The sequence below is a fragment of the Camelina sativa genome, chromosome 15 (genome assembly GCF_000633955.1).
Source record: "Camelina sativa cultivar DH55 chromosome 15, Cs, whole genome shotgun sequence".
Classification (NCBI taxonomy): Eukaryota; Viridiplantae; Streptophyta; class Magnoliopsida; order Brassicales; family Brassicaceae; genus Camelina; species Camelina sativa.
The window spans coordinates 2,542,377-2,562,536 of record NC_025699.1 but is presented as its reverse complement, the minus strand read 5'-3'; the positions used below and the strand labels follow the sequence as shown (position 1 = coordinate 2,562,536).

General features: G+C 35.0%; 2 protein-coding genes and 1 pseudogene across 2 annotated transcripts; all 3 read left to right on the top strand.

Annotated features, from left to right (window-relative positions):
• Positions 485-1,166, top strand: LOC104748049 (ethylene receptor 2-like). The gene is made up of 2 exons (XM_010469743.1): positions 485-1,027; positions 1,083-1,166. Exons 1-2 carry the CDS (start codon positions 485-487, stop codon positions 1,164-1,166), a joined length of 627 nt encoding a protein of 208 aa, XP_010468045.1.
• On the top strand, positions 3,752-7,801 carry LOC104744813 (annotated as a pseudogene).
• LOC104744811 (hydroxyproline O-galactosyltransferase GALT3-like) lies at positions 9,318-12,329 on the top strand. Its single transcript, XM_010465915.2, has 8 exons — positions 9,318-9,441; positions 9,829-10,563; positions 10,641-10,849; positions 10,925-11,203; positions 11,283-11,411; positions 11,513-11,689; positions 11,777-11,884; positions 11,987-12,329. The coding sequence occupies exons 2-8, from the start codon at positions 9,837-9,839 to the stop codon at positions 12,191-12,193; spliced, it is 1,836 nt and encodes a 611-aa protein (XP_010464217.1). The 5' UTR covers positions 9,318-9,441; positions 9,829-9,836; the 3' UTR covers positions 12,194-12,329.

Below are 20,160 nucleotides of genomic sequence, written 5' to 3'. Positions count from 1 at the left end.
GGTTTTCACACGGATCCAACAAGTATCTTTGGAAAAATGGGTGCATGTACAAAGGTGATTGGAAACTAGCCAAAGCTTCAGGAAACAAAAATTCTTGTGGCCTAGTGGAGCCACTTACGAAGGTGAATGCAAATTTGTTTTGTTTGTGACTTGTTTTCAAGTTGCGGATTACCTAGTGGGCAGCCATGGGATTTGGACTTATCAAGATATTGAGATTGTTAAAGTTGTGGCTGATCAAGTAACAGTTGCGTTAGATCATGCAGCGGTTCTTGAAGAGTCTCAGCTCATGTGGTAGAAGCTAGCGGATCAGAACAGGGCGTTGCAGATGGCTAAAAGGGACGCGCTGAGGGCAAGCCAAGCGAGGAACACGTTTAAGAAGACAATGAGCGAAGGGATGAGACATCCAATGCATTCGATACTCGGACTACTGTCAATGATTCAGGACGAGAAGTTGAATGATGAATAGAAGATTGTTGTTGACACGATGGTGAAAATGGGGAATGTGATGTCGAACTTGGTTGGGGACTCGATGGATGTGTCTGATGGTAGATTTGGTACGGAGATGAAACCGTTTAGTCTGCATCGTACCATCCATGAAGCAGCTTGTATGACTAAATGTTTGTCTCTATACAACGGGTTCAGGTTCTTGGTTGACGCGGAGAAGTCTTTGCCGGATAATGTAGTAGGAGACGAGAGAAGGGTCTTTCAAGTGATACTTCATATGGTTGGTAGTTTAGTAAAGCCTAGAAAACATCAAGAAAGTTCTTTATTGATGTTTAAGGTTTTGAAAGAAAGAGGAAGCTTGGACAGGGGTGATCAAAGATGGGCTGCGTGGAGATCACCGACCTTTTCAGCAGATGGAGATGTGAATATAAGATTTGAAATAAATGTAGAGGTTGATGATTTGAGTTCTCAATCTTTTGTTTCTGTTTCATCAAGAGATCAAGATGTTGGTGATATGAGATTCTCCGGTGGCTATGGGTTAGGACAAGATCTAAGCTTTGGTGTTTGTAAGAAAGTGGTGCAGGTGAGTTTCGTCGTCCATATCTATTTCTAAACATGTAAATAGATGTTGGTTTCAGACAATTAGGAAGACCTTCATAAAAGTCAAGGTCATTATGGAATGCCTTCCTAAAATTCAAGAATGTTTTCCTAAAAGCTATTAAATCCTTCCTAAATTTTTTAAAAATGTGTTTTTAAATTTCTTTATATGTGTTTTGTGCCTTATTGTATTACATTCACATATTACTTCATTAATGATGTATAATAATTTGATTTGGTGCACATATTGGTGTTTTACAACAAAGGTAGAAGATAGGAATATCTAGCATGATGTTTTATTTTATTTTTATGAAGGTCTTACTAAAATGCTAGATAACCTTCCTAAATATTTTATTGTGCATAAAAATAGGTTCCGTAATATAACTGGGTTATCAAAAAAAGTTTAAACGTTCTATAGTAATGATAGATGTTGTTGATTTTTCAAGTTACAAGAACATGAGAAGGTAATCTACAAGCTATCAAGGAACCATCTATAAATAATAGTTTTATGAAAATATATTTGAATTCATAAAACGAAGAAAAGTTCAACATAAAAACTCAGCATTATTAAAAAAATGTAAAACATAGAAAGAAAACTCCATTAGTAAAGGGTAATAGCATCATTTTTGTGTTACCCTAGTGTTTACCAATATCCAGAATTTTTATGAAAGTCATCCTGAAATCTAAACTTGTTATGAAGGTCATCATGAAGTTCTAAGAATCCTTCCTGAATTTCGTGTAGTCCTTCCTGAATTTCACCATTATCACGACCAAGTGACATCATAAAGTGTTAGGAAAGCATCCTGTGAATTTAGGAAAGCCTTCATAAAGTGTTATATTAGGATGTGAACCCGAGAACTGGTGTTTAACCAATAATCTAAGCCTTTACTTCGAGTACACATTGAGGCAAAATACAAATAAAAACAGTGGTTTACACACATATTTAACATAGAGCTTTAAAGGAAATGAGTTAAAATAAGGGTTAGCATCATCATAACTCCAAACAAGAGCAGTCTCCTTGTCTTTTTGATTGTTGATCCATTGGTCATCTTGGTGTACAGTTCCATCACATGTTCTGCAATGAACAATTTTTTGCTGTCACACCATTTCTAATATTCTACTATCTTATTCAGCCTGCATAGTTGCCAGATAGATCTTGAGTTATAAGATAAAGGGTAATGCATGGAAATAAGAAATTTTGGTTGCTTACCTTCGAATATAGCCATACTCAGCAGCAATTTCAAGAACTTAAGGGAATCAATAGTACCATTACCATCCACGTCCACTTCATTAATCATGTCTTGAAGCTCTGCTTTGGTTGGGTTTTGTCCAAGGGAACACATCAAAATCCCCAGCTCCTTAGCGGTAATGCAACGTACAAGTTAAATCAAGAATTGAAAAAATGAATCAAACTATTGTCGCTCTAGAAATCTTGAATAGAACAATTCAATCGAATTTATCTTTAATCACGAAACTCAAAGAAAACAACAAGCATGCATCATCAAATGCTAGATATCTATAATTCTTCCTCTACTGACAGTTTATTGTCATGAACAATGAACAAATGGGCAAATCTAATCTGAGATAATCCTAACAAAATTTAAAGATATGAAATCTCCAAGGACCAAATAGCTAAGTTCCTTGTAGACTTAAACGTCGTCATCATCATCTTAATTTCAATTCACCAACACAATTTTATCAAATCAAGAAACTAAATAAACAAAAACAAGGACGAAACTAGAGTTCATGATTGAGAGACCCAAATCACATATCAGGCAATCTATTGAACATGTAAAACTTTTGAAAATAAGAAAGGGAAGTCGATCACACCATAGGATCTAAAGCAATGACACCTAAGAATCGAATCCAGAATCGAGGATCTAGAATTCAAAATAGAGAATCAAGCTTACCTTGAGTTTAAAATCAGAAGCTGCTTGGCAAATATCCTCACCAGTCACCACTCTCTTCCATCCTACTTTCTCAGGCTTTGGAGTCGTAACCTTCTGTGCCCGGTGCTGCGTGGCAGTGGCATTAGTCTCTATCGCTACAAAACTAGACCTCCTCGTCACATAGCTTCACCGTGTCTCAAATCTCTATTTGTGCCACAAGTTTCCCTAACACCACCGTTCGCAAGTGATTCACTTTGACTCAAAGTTGTATTTCTTCTCTTCAGCAAAATCAGCGTCCCGCTAGTCGTCGCCGCCGTGTTAACGGTGATAGTCACCGTCGATGCTCCGATTCTCTCTCATTATATTCTCTCTCGCCGGTGGAACACTAATTCTCATATTTTCACCATTTCAACATTTTTTTTAACCCTTGTTTTAATTTAACTTTGTTAATATTTTATATTATTAATGATATGTAAAGTTATTTGAAAGGATGTGTTAGTTTTGGACTAAAAACTTAAAATCGTGCTATTTATAGAATTTCCCTAAACTTTATCTCATCTATATAAAAATTGGGGGTGGTAAAGAGTGAAAAAAGAGACGCAGACAATTAAACACCGGGTTAGGCGCGGAACAAGAGTACAAAAACCAAACCAATCACGAGCACGGTCTGAATACCGAGGCTGGCAGAGAGCACAGAGACAGACATCTCTATCTCTTTCATCAGATCTCAACACATCACACTCGCTTTATTCATTTTTTAATCTAACCCTTACAGTACTTTATTTTTTTCTTCTTCTCCAACAATTTTAACCTGCAACAGTTTGTTTAACTGATACATTAAAAAATCTCCCACGGCTCTTGTTTAGAGAGGTCAAAAGCGTAGAAAAACGAAAGCTACGCACATTTTAGAAAATTCTTCTCTACTTCTCCCTCTCTTTTAGTCTTTAGAAAGTTGTCTTCTTTTAGCCATTCTGGTGCTGTTTTGTCTCTGGTAAGTATTCTTTTTTCTCTCCCAGTCAATTCTTGAATCAAAGCTTAGATCCCCATGTCTTTTTACTTCTTTTGATTTTCTTTGAGCTTTCCAACAATACATTGTGTGTTGTAAAGTTCTCTCCTTTTTTGCCAAATCACCCCTTTATCAAATCTACACAACTCCTTTTTAAAAAGACATCCTCCGCAATTAGCGTTTTTAAAGTTTCTTTTTAAGGTTTCTACATATTTGGATCTGAGTTTCTTTAGTAACAAAAGAGTATTACGCCCGCTAAAAATTGTTACTCACCTTTTTGTTTCAGCTACTGGAAAAGTATTGAATCTGAAACATTATAGTTGGATTAGATTTACTCATTTACAGTCTTGATTATAATAGTGCTTTGTCTTAACCATTCATCATAATCTTGTTCAAGATTTCCTGGGTTTTTAGCTTTAAGTAACAGAACTGAGTGTTGTTTTGTAGGGACTAGGACACTGTCAAGTTGGAAGCTTGAACAGAACAAATCTACATGGACGAAGCAGAAAGCTTTGTCCCGTTTCAAGGCATAAAGAAAGATGTCAAAGGGAGACTCAAATGTTACAAGCAAGATTGGATCAGTGGTCTCAAAGCTGGATTTAGGTATATTCATCTTTTCTTGCTTTTACAAGAAGTGGTAACGCTTGAGCTTTTTTTTTTGATACTTAAAACTTAATTTTATGCAACATATTTTATAGGATTCTGGCACCAACAACTTACATATTCTTTGTATCCGCGATTCCTGTGATTACATTTGGAGAACAGTTGGAAAGAGATACTGGTATCAGAATTGGTTCCCTTATTCATCTTTACTACCTTTTGATTTTAATGAAATTAACAGAGTTTGGTTTCTTTTGTAAACTTGACAAGATGGGAAGATCACTGCGGTACAAACCTTAGTCTCCACAGCATTGTGTGGAGTGATACATTCCATTATTGGAGGACAACCATTGTTGATTCTTGGTGTTGCAGAGCTTACTGTTATCATGTACACATTCATGTTCAATTTCGCTAAAAGTAGAACGGATTTGGGCTCTACTCTCTTTCTCGCTTGGACTGGATGGTAAGCTCAGATCTTTCTCTTTGCATTCCTTTTTTAAAAAGCTTTTAAAGTCTCAAAACTTTATGAGATGAGGCATTGTCTTCTTTGGTTTCTTTTTTAAGGGTTTGCTTGTGGACGGGGCTGTTGTTGTTCTTGTTAGCTGTATTAGGCGCTTGCACCTTCATCAATCGATTCACTCGACTTGCTGGGGAACTGTTTGGTATCCTAATAGCCATGCTTTTTATGCAAGAAGCCATTAGAGTAAATTAAAAGAGCTTCCTTTATTTTATTTCTGTCCTAACTTATACTAGCAGCATTTGCATCAAAAGCTTGTTCTTTTATGTTGATACTCCACTTTTTCAGGGCATTGTGGATGAGTTTGGTGTCCCTGGAAGAACAAATCCAAGGTTAGCTGAGTTTCAACCTGCTTGGGTGTTTGCAAATGGAATGTTCGGTTTGGTTTTGTCTGCTGGACTTCTGTATACTGCACTGAAAAGCCGAAAAGCAAGGTCTTGGAGATTTGGTGCTGGTAAGGAACCTTAATGTTCATTCTAACTGTGGAATGGCTAAAGTTCATTTTCTTACTTCAAGCAAGAACCTCAGGAACATTGGTATCCTTGTGATTGCAGAATGGTTACGCGGGTTTATAGCAGATTACGGTGTTCCAGTAATGGTGGTTGTGTGGACTGGTATATCATACATACCTTGGAAAAGTGTTCCTCAAGGAATACCAAGACGTCTTGTTAGTCCTAATCCATGGTCTCCTGGTGCATATCAGAATTGGACTGTCATTAAGGCACTAATCACTTCCTCTCTACTTATTACCCTCTTTACTATTAATGCTTTATGTTGATATTCATCAGAAGTGCATGATCAATAAAACTGCAGGAGATGGTGGATGTGCCTGTGCTTTACATTCTTTTAGCGGTTGTTCCAGCTTCAATGATTGCAGTTCTTTACTACTTTGACCATAGTGTAGCCTCGCAACTCGCACAGCAGGAAGATTTCAATCTCAGAAAGCCTCCTGCTTACCATTATGATCTGTTTCTTCTAGGTTTCTTGGTAAGAGATGAAGTATCTGTTTTTCTTGACTTGATCATTTACATAATATTAAGCGTTGGAAATTTTCATCTGTAGACGATCCTTTGCGGTCTCCTCGGGATTCCTCCATCCAATGGTGTCATCCCTCAGTCTCCAATGCACACAAAAAGCTTGGCAACATTGAATCACCAGGTTTGATTATCATACTAGTGTTTTATGTAGGACTTCTATTAAATTTGTCAAAAGGCATTTATTTAAGACCAGTGGATGTGCAGTTACTTCGAAACAAACTCGTGGCAGCTGCGCGTAAATGCATCAGAAACAATGCAACAATAGGAGAAGTCTATGAAAGCATGGAAGAAGCTTACCAACAAATGCAGAACCCTCTGATACACCAAGAGCCTTCTCGTGTACGTTTGAATCCATCTATATCAGTCTATAATTTGACATATTTACTCATTCCTGATTTAGCACTGGGCATATCAGATTCAGGGACTTAAACAGTCACATATTCAAAAGGCTTCAAACGCAGATACACTGGTCGATGAAACAGTGTTTGATGTAGAGACAGAAGTCGAGAATATATTGCCAGTGGAAGTAAAAGAACAAAGAGTAAGCAACTTTCTTCAAGCTATGATGGTGGCTGGATGTGTTGCAGCAATGCCTGTAATCAAAAGAATCCCAAGCTCGGTTCTATGGGGTTACTTCGCTTACATGGCAATCGAAAGCCTCCCAGGGAATCAATTCTGGGAAAGGATCGTGCTTCTCTTCACTGCTCCAAGCAGGAGATTCAAGTAAAAAACAAACCTTTCCTCACCAATCAAGAGTATACAGTATCTTGTTTCTGCTACATTATTATAACTTCTGTGACTTTTGGTCTTTTTATTATACAGAGTTCTTGAAGATAATCATGCGGTGTTTGTTGAAACGGTTCCGTTTAAGACAATGGCGATGTTTACTCTTTTTCAAGCGGCTTACTTGCTGGTGTGCTTTGGGATAACGTGGGTTCCGGTGGCTGGAGTTTTGTTCCCGTTGATGATAATGTTTCTTGTTCCGGTTAGGCAATATGTGTTGCCTAATTTCTTCAAAGGAGCTCATCTTCAAGACTTGGATGCTGCAGAGTATGAAGAAGCACCTGCTATCTTATCATTCAACCTCAAACCGGTATTAAAACTCTCTTCTTCTTCTTCCTCTTCCTCTCTACAAAAGTTTAGGGCTTTATCGAAAATTTACACCGGTAACACGTAACATACTGTTTTTTTTCGTCTTTATGCAGGAAGGGGAAGTGAGCCGTGCGACGTCGTTTGCGGATAGTGGAGAAGTGATGGACGGAATGTTCACAAGAAGCAGAGGAGAGATAAGGAAAGTGAGCAGCTTAAAGCTCGGAGGAAGTGGATCGGCAGTAAGTTCTCCGGTGGCAGGAGGAGTGGAGTTGATGAGAAGGGTGGTGAGTTTTCAGAATCCAAGAGTGTCGGAGAAAGTATATATCCGGAGCTTAAGTGATTTTAGAGGAGGAGGAGGTGGAGAGATAAGTCCAAGGTCGTCCGCTGGAAGAGCTCCGTTCAGTCCACGATCTGCTGCCGGAGGAGCAGGAGGAGGAGAACAGAGACTTTCTAATTTAGGAAAGTCTGTTTAGTATAGTGTTGTAGTGTCTTTCTTTTATAGCATATTTGTTCTAACCTTCTAAACCAACAATTCAACAAACCATATACATATTGCTAAGTTATTCCATTTGTATGTCATTATGAGATTTTTATAATTGAAACGAAGATTATTATCACGGAGAGATAATGTAATGTTGTTTAAACAATCCACTGTTCTGTATTGAGTACTTTAGGTTTTTGTTTCTTTTGTTTGTTTGCTCTCATATTTTCCGCCAATGGTATATTTTATATTCAATTATACAAAAAAATAAAAGTATTTGTTATTGGTACTTGTGGAAATTTATGTATTTAGAGAAAGAAAATAAATGTGTTCTCTTTAGTAATAAAGTTAGTTTTGAGGATTAGTACACAAGATGTACATGCTGCTAGAAAAAATCAAATATATTAGAATTTACTGATTAACCAAATATATGGTTGATATATCTATTCACAGCAAATAGATTGGCTTAAGCTTCATTGTTGAGTCTCAGTTTTGGTTTTATCAAAAGTTTTTCACTAAATTAGCAATCCCAAATTTATATTTTCATATATTCCATATACAATACGAATTAGCATGCAATACTAATTAATTTTCTTCAAAATTTATGCTGAAGTTCGATTTCTACAAAGTGTAAATGATATCGAACGAAGCACAAAGAGACCTAGTACAGTGAACGGAGCATCAAAGAAAGCAAAAAAAAATCCTAATCAAAGGAAGCACAGAGATAGATAGCCAATAACAGAGCATCAATGAAAAAAAAAACCTAAAATCTATCTAAAAACTAAGAGGATCCAAAAAAATATAGGGTTCCAAAAATTCGGTGAGACACTCACCACTTGAATTCGGCGACTTCACTTTCATCCCCCAAACTTACTATTTGGAGGTATTTATATTGATGGTGCTAGAGGTGAAAAAAACCCTTAATTTTAATTAACCAATGAATTAGTGCCACATCATATTACATTTGAATAAAAATAATTAAATAAATAAAAATAACAAAAAAAAATAATTTAGTAGAACCTAAACTGATACCTAATCTCCTTTAATTTAATTATAAATTTTAAATTCTAACCATTATTTTATAAATCTAAACCGACATATAACTTTGTTTAATTATAAAATATAAACTCTAACCCCTAAATCTTAAACCATAAATCATAATCCTCTTTTCTAAACCCAAATCAACATATAATTTCGCTTAATTGTAAAATATAAACCCTAATTCCTCATTTCTAAGCCTAAACCTACATGTTATTTCGTTTAATTGTAAAATATAAACTCTAAGCACTAACCTCTAAATCATAAACCTTTTTTTATAAACTCAAAGCGACTTATAATTTTTTTTATAAAAGTTTTAACATTATTTTGTTTCTTTAACTTATTTATTTTTAATTTTAGTTTTGATTTAGTTTATAAATATGAAATAAAAGAACATTTTGATTGGCTAATGAAGAGAGGATGAAAAAAAAAAAAAGGTTAAATATATTTTTTAATATTGATTGGACTATCCTATTAAACAAATTCAAAATATGACAATACACATTAATTATCTCACAAAGCGGAAAAAAAATTAAACATAAAAATTGACACGACATCGTTTCGTTGTAATAAAAACGACATCGTTATGATAATACGCAACGTAGAGTCTTTGCTTCAGCTGTGGTAATGCCTTGGTCTCTCTGGGTTCTGCAACTGCAAATTGAGTGATCTTGGATCTCCATCTGAACATCCCCATGAATTATTTTCTATTAAAGTCACCATACATCAATAAAAAACGGGTAAGCTTCTCAATTTTATAAAGAACTGAACTTTTTCAGCTCTTCAAACAGTGTGACTTAGATGTTTCAAAAACTCTCTTTTGAGCTATATATATATTTCCCTGTTAGTGCTACTGTCTATATGCCATGATCTTGCTTCTGGGTCTACTTGTATCCATCCAAGTCTTATCTTTTCTGCACCAATTCAGTTTAATCTTTCTTCTTTTAGGGTAATGCCTCGGGTTAGTTTAGTTATATCCAACACCAAAGCCAAAGTTCTCTGGGTCGTTGACCATTGTTTGAGTTCTTCTATATTTAATTATGATAAGTACCCTTCAGGCTGTTAGGATTAGGAGAGTAAGAATCGGATTATGCTAAATCTAACTCGGAATCTTGGTTTTTACTTAGGTTACTAAATGATGCAAGTCATGTCAGTGGTGAGATTCAAATCTGTTTTCACTACAGTCAGAATGAGGAATTGGTCGGTGGGAATCTTCATCATGGTTCTTACTTTGATCATTATTATCCGTTATGATCAATCTGATCACAAACTTCCAACAAATCATACTACGGATGATTCTAGTAGTATAGAAGGAGAGAGTGTTCAGGAAGATCTTGATTATCTCTTTTCAAACATGAGCATCTCCGGAGGAGAAGAAAAGTTGAATGGTTTTCTTGTATGGTCTCGTATGCGTCCGTTTCTTGAAAGGCCAGATGCTTTGCCAGAAACTGCTCAGGGGATCGAAGAAGCTACATTGGCGATGAAAGATTTGGTTTTTCTGATCAATAAAGAGAAAGGAGCATCTTCTGCTTTGGTATCCAAGGAACTTGGAAGAAACTGTCCTGATTTTGTCACTGCATTTGATGGGGATTTGTCTGGTTTAAAGCCTGTACTTGAGCTTCCTTGTGGTTTAGTTGAAGATTCTTCAATAACTTTGGTTGGTGTTCCTGATGAACAGTCTAAAAGCTTTCAGATTCAGCTCGTTGGCTCGGGATTATCAGGAGAAACCCGCCGTCCTATTATCTTGCGTTACAATGTAAATTTTTCTAAGCCATCCATAGTGCAAGATACATGGACAGAAAAGCTCGGTTGGGGAAACGAAGTGCGATGTCCATATCATGGATCATTTAAAAACCATTTAGGTAACAGAACTCACATATTTTGTTCCCTTTTATGCCATCTTGATGATTGTTGAAATGTCTCTTGGCAACCATTGTAGTCGATAAACTTCCTCTCTGCAACAAACAGAACGGTAGAATCACTTCGGAGGAGAGTTCCAATGATAAAGCAACTATGGATTCTTCTCTTTCAAATGCTAATTTTCCATTTCTCAAAGGGACTCCCTTTACTGCCACATTGTGGTTTGGCGTAGAAGGTTTTCATATGACAATTAATGGGCAGCACGAGACTTCATTTGCTTACAGAGAGGTATAGATAACTAGGCCCTGTTAGTTAGTTTGTGAGATTGTTGCTTTGTTTGAAACTGACATATTTAGTTTGTAGAAGCTCGAGCCGTGGTTAGTCAGTGCTGTCAAGGTCTCAGGTGGTTTGAAAATGTTATCTGTCTTAGCCACAAGACTGCCCATTCCGGATGGCCATGCTTCTTTAGTTATAGAAGAGAAACTTAAAGCTCCATCTCTTCCTGGGACAAGAATCGAATTATTGGTGGGTGTTTTCTCCACTGGAAATAATTTCAAGCGGCGTATGGCATTGAGAAGATCTTGGATGCAATATGAGGCAGTAAGATCTGGCAAAGTGGCTGTTCGATTTCTCATAGGCCTTGTAAGTATTTCTGCAAGTTAACATTTATCCTTGGATTTATACATTTCTAAGCAATAACTTGGCTTTTTTTGTTGCTCAGCACACAAATGAAAAGGTCAATGTAGAGATGTGGAGAGAAGCTAAGGCATATGGAGACATTCAGTTTATGCCGTTTGTTGACTACTATGGTTTACTTAGTTTGAAAACAGTTGCGCTTTGTATTCTCGGGGTAAGCTATTTGTTTACACAAAACATAGAAACTGTGAGATATCATATCACTTCTTGCCTTGTCTGGTTAATCCATCCCTCTCTGATGTTTCTATGATACAGACCAAAGTCCTCCCAGCAAAATACATAATGAAGACGGATGATGACGCGTTTGTGCGGATCGATGAACTCCTATCAAGTCTAAAAGCAAAGCCGTCTACTGCCCTTTTGTACGGTTTGATATCATTTGCTTCATCACCGGACCGTGAACAAGGCAGCAAATGGTTTATCCGTAAAGAGGTAAGACTTCTCAATATTTCTCACACCTTTGTGTGCTCTATCCGCTTAGAAACTCATACAGTATATGGTGGCTTTCTCTTTGTGAAGGAATGGCCTTTAGATTCATATCCTCCATGGGCACATGGCCCTGGCTACATCATCTCTCATGATATCGCGAAGTTTGTGGTGAAGGGTCATCGTCAAAGAGATCTAAGAGTGAGTTTAATTTGTAGTTTCATCATAGAGTTTGGTTATATAACCAATCAGAGAGATCATTACTAAGTGAAGTTGTTGTTCTTATGTTGTTTTTGTTGAAAGCTTTTCAAATTGGAAGATGTGGCGATGGGGATATGGATTCAACAGTTCAACCAGACAATAAAAAGAGTCAAGTACATCAATGACAAAAGATTTCATAACAGTGACTGTAAATCAAATTACATTCTTGTTCATTACCAAACTCCTCGACTAATTTTGTGTCTCTGGGAGAAGCTGCGAAAGGAGAGTCAATCAATTTGCTGTGAATAGCATGTAACTAAGTTAAAATGTATTTTTCTTTTCAACTTGTATAGGTTGTGTGGATACGTATTTAAATCCAAACAGAAAATACAAACCAAAAATAATTCTATAGTCTTGCGACACTCAATAATCGTTTTATGGGATCTTCGCCAAAACTCAAATAATTATATAATCTTGATAGATTCAATAATCGCCATGTACATCTTGAATTACTAATCTCTAATGCCAAATCCAATATATTTAGTGACTTTATTTTCTATTAATGTTCTTTTAATTAAGATTGCAATCCATTGTCATATATGGAATTTGATTTGACTATGTATTGTTGTTTAAACAATCCACTTTATTGAGTGCTTAGATTTTTGTTTCTTTTGTTTGCTATTTGCCGCCAATGGTATTTTTTATATTCAATTATACAAAAGATAAAAGTATTTGTTATTGATACTTGTGGATACTTATGTATTTAGAGAAGAAAATAAATTGGTTGTCTTAAAAAAAGGTTAGTTTTGAGGATTAGTACACAAGATGTACATGCTGCTAGGAAAAAGTCAAATATATTAGAATTTACTGATTAACGCAAATATATTTGTGTTCTTCTTAATTGGTGTTAATCAGTAAATTCTAATAAAGAATTTAGATACCAAAGTAGTCAACAAGTTCTTTGGTAAAAATGAAGATTGAGTTAGTTGACTGGCTGAGTGCATGGTACTTTGCATATTTATATCGCTTGCTATGTTTTGAAAACGTTTCCTATAGTGTTCCAGTCCAGCATCAATTTTTTCTAGCTCGCTTTTTCCATCTAGAATAGTCTTTCTAATCTTACGCTTCCAAATCCAACTATATTTCGTTAATTTTGCTCATTTCATCAAATTATTAATCATAACCAAGTTTGATGTATTTGTTTATTTTCTTGTTGAGATACAAAATCGTATTTTTTAAATAATAAAATAATTGCTTATTTTAAAATTTTAAACTTTAGTAAAAAAGCAATACTGCGTTTGATCTTTTGTGTAAATTAAAGTTAGGTTCATCCAAATTTGAATAACCTTGATCACTGGATTTACTTGTTTGAAAATCTAAAATTCGTATGATTACATTAAAGAGAATTCATATTTAGAAAGAAAGAAAAAAAATCATTTTAATGGTTGTTATTATTCTGCCTAAAAGGGTAATTAACATATTTGCTTATCTTCTAAAAACCATCAAAAAGAGGTAATCATGAACTTTTTTTAGGTTTTATAGTAGTATTTGTTTAGCTTCTAATTTTTTCTTCAAATAGTAATATTTGCTTGTTGGCAAAAAAAAAAAGTAATACTTATTTGCTTGGAAGTGGGTCTACTCTTTCTTCTTTTCACATTTAATTTTTTTGGGTCAAACAACTAATGAGCTATATAAAGTTTATAACTAATAGTAGAACTAATAGTTTAATACACTTAAACGGCTACAAACAATTGATGGTCTTGATCAATAATAAATTAGTGGGTTTTTCTTCTTTTGTAGTCCGCATTTTATTCAAGTGTAAATTTTATGTGTTATGTAACTAGTCTCATAAAATGTTCTTACCAAAAAAAACTAGTCTCATAAAATGTTAGCAATTTACACAAGATCTCTGCAAGAAAACGATTAATCATATTAATAAAAAAAAAAAACCTAATCAACATGAAAATTGCATGTTCAAATCTTAAATTCTTGTAGTCATGTGGATAAATTTTATAAACTTTGGATAGTATGCATTTAGATTTTCTTTACTGAAAAGGAAAAAAAATCATATTTAAAATCAACCCTAATCTATTAATATGTTTCTCTTGCATGATATTATTATTTAATTAGATATATTGTGAAAATTGTCAGAATTTTGTAATTGTTTTAGAGCTGTCTGTTAGCTGGAAGCCTGGAAGGCTACAATAACTTTATTGTTTCGGAGAGATGTCCATTGGTCTACCGTACGCGTTGGACGGGCTGGGATAGCCCGACGTATAAACATAACGATTGTCTACCTTTTCAGTTGAAGTTAATTTGTATAAAAAAATTATGTTTTGTAGCAGAAGATACTATTAACAGCCATTTTCTGCCGATGATCATAGAATATTTTAAAGATTCTTAACTTTTATAATTTGAGTTACTAAGTTTTTCTTTATATGTTATCACTCCCGGCTTCTTAATTACACCTTTAGTAGCCAAGATTTTTCATATTTAAGAGCAAACTGTTTAATGAAAAAAAAACTTCACTTATATATATAGTATAACGAGACAAAATAAATGCAGAAAAAGAAAGAAAAAAAACTTTGTAGTCGACTTTACGCCATCTTGGGATATACTGCAAATTATTTTATCGATAACAGTACATATTATTTTAAATTACTAATCGACGATAGCATTAATTCTGTGAATCAGCCTAACCAATAGCTATTATGAGTCGATGAAGAATGAACCTTATACAACTATAGTAACATTATTCCAGTTCGAAATTTAATATTTCCTGAGAGTAATTTTTTTTTTGTGTGGAGATATTTAAGAAAGTTTCTGACGGTTACATAAAAACATGATACGTTTATATGATATTTTTATTGGTCTTTTCTTATTTTTATTTTCATTCTTGTTAATATTTGGATATTGGTTAAACTTTAAAGGGTGTTTGGCTGTTGTGCAGTTAGGTCACTCGCTCTCACTTAAGAAAAATGAGAAGTTGTTACGGACCGGTCCATCGTGTTCGTCTCGTATAGACTAGGGAGGTGTGAAGGAAGTCCACGTACCGCTCAGGCGCTCCTCATTTACTGAAACAAAACAATATGAATAGTGTGACAGAAATAAAAATAAAGAAAACAATTTTGGTCACATACACGCTAACTATGGAAATTTGTGAACCTGTTTTAATTTGTTTTTGGCTTTTGCTATCATGATTGACTTTTTACTTAATTATTTGTTCATATTCAGAATACTTTTATTAAAGTTAATTAGGGAGAGGACGTTATAATATAGAAATGATGTTTATCAAAAAAATTAAAATCAAATTATCTTTCTTGCGAGTTACCAGCATGTTGTTCCATTCTTTGTAAAACTATCCACATGAGTAACATATAGTCAAAGAGGTCCTTGTCAGTTGAACAAGCAATTGGTATTATACTATTAATTTATGTAAATGTAACAAATTAAATTAACTTTTATAATGTGGGGACTACAAGCAAGAATGGAAAAAAATAGAGAATGTCTTTAATTCATTTAGGGCTCGAAGAGGCACTTTACATGAAAGGCATAAATTAAGGTAATTAATATAGAGAATATCTCTCATTTGTTTGTGCCACATATAACTTTACTACTAGTATATTTTTTTTTGCTAAGGGTGCATTAATTTAAACTCAATTATAGGAAAGTTGCATATATATATATATATATATATATATATATATAGATTGGATTTATGATGAGCTGAGATACAACCGTAGACAAGTCACAAGTGCTCACTTCAAGTCCTCAAGACATACACATACATGATAAGGATACTTTACTGATAAGAAGAAACTCCGATTGCTTTATTGATATGAAAGGGGATTACAACCAAGAGTGAACACTAGCACATCACTAGCTCAACTCCAAATCTCACACACGAGACTTTTACAAATGATTCAACATGATCTCTAAACAATGAGAAAGCCTTATTTATACTATTGTAAAGTTTGTTACAGATATTTCTGAAAGCTAAAAGTAACTTTTCTTCTTTCTTCACTTCGAATTTGAATTTGAATTCTTAACTTTGACTCCTTTCACTCGCGTTGACTCCCGCACGTGCGTTCCCACGCCTCACGTACACCCTTCTGAGCTTATCAATACCCTCCCCAATGAGACGCAGCTTGTCCTCAAGTGCAAAAGAAGGGAACTGAACCTCCAACACACGAACCTCCTCCCAAGACGACTCATGGTCTGGTAAACCTGTCCATTTAACCAACACCTCCAACACACCAGAGTTAGAATAACGCGAGGCCAACAAGTTCTCCGGCTCAATCACTACCTCATCTGCTTCAGAGAAAGATTGAGGAAACGGTAAAACCTGATGGTGAACGCCTAACACCTGTTTCAACTGAGAAACGTGAAAAACAGGGTGAATTTTAGACGATGCAGGCAACTGTAAGCGATACGCAGCCTTCCCAATCCGCTCAATTATTTGATATGGTCCATAGAACTTCGCCGCAAGCTTCTATATAACTAAGGTAGATGCAAGTCTTTTAGTGAGATGCTATAAACTTAACGAATGTTGCTGATAATCTGATACCAACGATTACCATATTTCATACATACCCTTAGAATCTCAAGGATATAAAATAACGTTAGAAAATCCGGTTCGGTATGATGATCAATATTAGCTTTATTAGAAAATGTATAACGTTTTTTTTTTTTTTTTTTAAACACAGAAAATGTATAACGTTGGATATGTCTTTTTTGTAGTGAGTCGAACATGTGTATCAGAGGGTTTCTTTTGTAGACGTTGACGTGCCAGAGGGGACCTCAAGAATACAGTGAATGAAACCAAATAAGGAATGCTTCTGGTTTATTGTCCCATTAAAGCCGAGAGCTTATTGGCCTTTTACATGTAAATTGTTTTTTTTTTCGGAATGAAGGGTATTTGTTTTATGAACCTGACCTTTTAAGTTTTGATGTGACCTTGTCACGTGACTAATCAAGCATTGTCTATTTTACTTTCTTATCTTCTACACTATCTTGCAAATTATTTGAATACGTTATTTTTCAGGAAAAATGTAACACAGTCTATTAATTAATTCAACGTATTTAAATTATCCGGTAGAACTATTTGTAATTTTGTATCATCTATATTTCCGTCTGATATGAGAGCAAAAATAAACAAATATACGACCGCACGTACGTTGCCATTAGAATTTCTCTATTTATATTATTAATTAGTGTACAAGTCTAGTATACACGAAGATTAATTTAGCTAGTATCGTTTTCACCTAACAAGAAATAAACGACTTCGTCAAATCGAATTTCGAAAGATAAAATGAACAGCCGGCTGGATTTTACAGTTCCCAACAAGTTGTTATAAAAGTATGAAGTTTATTAAACTTAATAATATATTCAATTTTAAAAGTATAGATATATATATATATATATATGTCACTGTGTGTATTTGTTGCCGTTGGGAAAGTATCGCGACCTTCAACCCCGTCGCTGTACAACTCTCTTTATATGCAAGACAAAATACATGGTATTTAGGTGAAATGAGTAAAAAAGTGAAAGAACCAAAAATTAATTAAGGCCACTAGATTAGTTGTTGAATATAATAAGATTACCATATCAACTTATATATTTACTAATACGACGTTACAAAAGAAAAATGATTACTACTAGTCATAATTAGGTTACTCTGCATTAGTCTTGGTGTTTTTTTTGTCGTTATGTGATAAACTTAATTATCTTGGTCTAAATAATGTTTTTTTTAAAAAATTCTGAAACCAAAAAAGTTCAAATAAAGCGGGTCACATAATATACTGTAAAGTTTTGATGATCCGAACTGAATACACATACCTAACAACTTAACCAAAACCATATATTTCTTATTTAATTTTGAAATTATAAAAATTACCCTAAGAAAATTCTGCTTAAATACATTTTATGTGCTTCAGTAATGAAGCTTACAAATAAATCCATTGGTCAAAAAATTTCGAAAAAAAAACCATCCACGTGCCACTCCCATCTTTCTTTAGAATGCATGTGCATTTCGACAAATGACGGCACCATTTTGTAGGATGAAAAAAGGTTAAATGGATTTCCTATTATTAATAAAAACCAGTGCCACTCCCATCTTTGATTCTCTCTCTCTCCACCATTTGCAAATCCGAGCTTCATCTTCTTCTTCTTCTTCTACCCTTTGCTTTCTACTCTCTCTGACTAGCTTTTCTTTCAATGGTTAATTGTGGAGAATTTCTTTTAGGGTTTTTTCTTCTTGTTCTACTTCCCATTTACCAGTATGTTCTCCGTCCCGTTTACGAGTATGTTCTCCATCCCCTTCTTCTCGGTCTCGTTTACCAGTTTGTTTTGCGTCCTATTTCCCACTTCATACTGAGACCTCTTTTCTTGGGAATAAATTGGGTTTTGGGATGGATCTCTTGGTTGTATGGGTTTAGGTTCACACTAATGCTGCAAGGTCTATTGTGTTATTGGAGAGCGTTTCTTTACTTTGAGAGATCGAGTCTATGGGAAAAGTTTGTAGAGACACATGAGAAACCTCAGGAGAGATCTTATTTAATCCCACTTCTTTGGACTATAGATGGGGTTTTCCTTATCTTTATCATTATTCTGGTTTTGGTTGCAACTCTTGCTGGGGAACGCAATATGAGGAGATTTTTTAATATTCAGGGAAAGGTTGGGTTTAACTTCTACTGTCTAGGTAAGAGTGCTGGGGAAATGTCAATTTTAAGGTTAATGGTTTACATTAGTGACCATGTTGCAGATAAATCTGTAGCTGAAATAGATATTGCTTCCTGCTTTGTCTGTGGTTATCTTAGCCTTGTCTCTCTTTTCAAACTTTGCCATGTGGGGAATGATTTAGGGTTCATAGATGGGATAGCTTCTATAATCTTGTCTATTTTTACACACTACTGTAAATCTCACGAGGCTAGAATAGTTGGGATCTTCATTTGTTGGTTTGTTGTATTGGTAAAGAACATTTTGTTTACCAAGTGCTGTGGTCCTTGTTCCCAACGTGCTATAATGGAACTTCCAGTTAGAGGCGGAGGTGGTGGAGGCGGAGGTGGTGGAGGCGGAGGCGGTGGTGACGGTGGAGGCGGAGGTGGTGACCACGGTGGACGAGTTCGACGCCGAGGCAGAAGCCAGGAGACAGTTCTCCCCATTACTCTGGTAGAAGAATTCCACTCAACCAGGAGTTCGACTTCGGTACTAATGAGCGTATAATTTTAAGCCGCCGGCCGGTTTAGTCTCCCGATACGTGTTGAGACGTCTTGAGGGTTTAGGTTTAAACTATCTTTCGCTTCTTTCGATTTGGTGTTAAGTTGTTTATTACGGATTATTATAATCATGTCGATCTCGATCTGTCACTTTGGGTTTGTTAAATTTCACGATAATTTTCTTATCCGTTTTTGTTGCATATCGCGCTAACGACATGCTTCCCTGATTTAACGATTATGCATTGCTCTAATTAAATTTGTCATCGAGTTTATATTTCACACAGTACATCATGAAAACACTTCGTTGATCAAACTCTCGTCGTCTGTGAATTCCATAAAACCCGCCCAACACAATATATAGATATAGTATAAGCTTGGATCTTGGAGCATGAAAATCTAGACATGACGCATGAGTCTTCTACTGTTGACCTCATTTTTGGGATATACAATACAAGTGTCTTGCATGCTAATGCCATATTAGATATAATGTGCGTAGTTAAGAAAGCTTCTAAAATCAAAAATATGTTCACTTCCGGACTATTCGTCTATTCGGAATTGCCTCTCTTTCTGGGTACGTAACATCTATATAGTTAACATAACGGTCACATTAATATCGCATTTCCCTATACATCTTGTAAATTATATGTCATTGAGAGAAAATGAACAAATTTTTCCATATGTTTTTTTTTTTATTTGGTACGAAATTTTTTCTCCATAACTATGAAATCTTTCTTTAGCACCATATTTGCATCATTTTAGGGTGAATTAAATTAAGTAACTCACTCACACTCAGATTTGGAACAAATTATTTTATAAAGAAGTGGACATAGCCGTACATATTTATTAAACAAAAAAACCGGTACAATTTTTGGAAAACCATTTGTTGATGGTAAAAGGATTATAATGCCTCGGATCGTTTGGAATTGTTTTATTTATTTAATTTATTTAAGATGACATTGCTTTCACACCTCTCGTTGCCACTTGCCAGTTGCCCACATGAAGCCTAAGCATATATCACCAGCGGGAATTTGATGTTTTTTTTTTTTTTTTTTTTTTTTT

Excerpts from the sequence above, each read along its gene's own strand:
- LOC104748049 (XM_010469743.1), top strand. The coding sequence starts at position 485 with ATGGTGAAAATGGGGAATGTGATGTCGAACTTGGTTGGGGACTCGATG. Across the intron at positions 1,028-1,082 it reads TTTGTAAGAAAGTGGTGCAG|ACAATTAGGAAGACCTTCAT; the intron begins GTGAGTTTCGTC and ends TGTTGGTTTCAG.
- LOC104744811 (XM_010465915.2), top strand. The coding sequence starts at position 9,837 with ATGATGCAAGTCATGTCAGTGGTGAGATTCAAATCTGTTTTCACTACA. Across the intron at positions 10,564-10,640 it reads ATCATTTAAAAACCATTTAG|TCGATAAACTTCCTCTCTGC; the intron begins GTAACAGAACTC and ends CAACCATTGTAG. Across the intron at positions 11,690-11,776 it reads AATGGTTTATCCGTAAAGAG|GAATGGCCTTTAGATTCATA; the intron begins GTAAGACTTCTC and ends CTCTTTGTGAAG.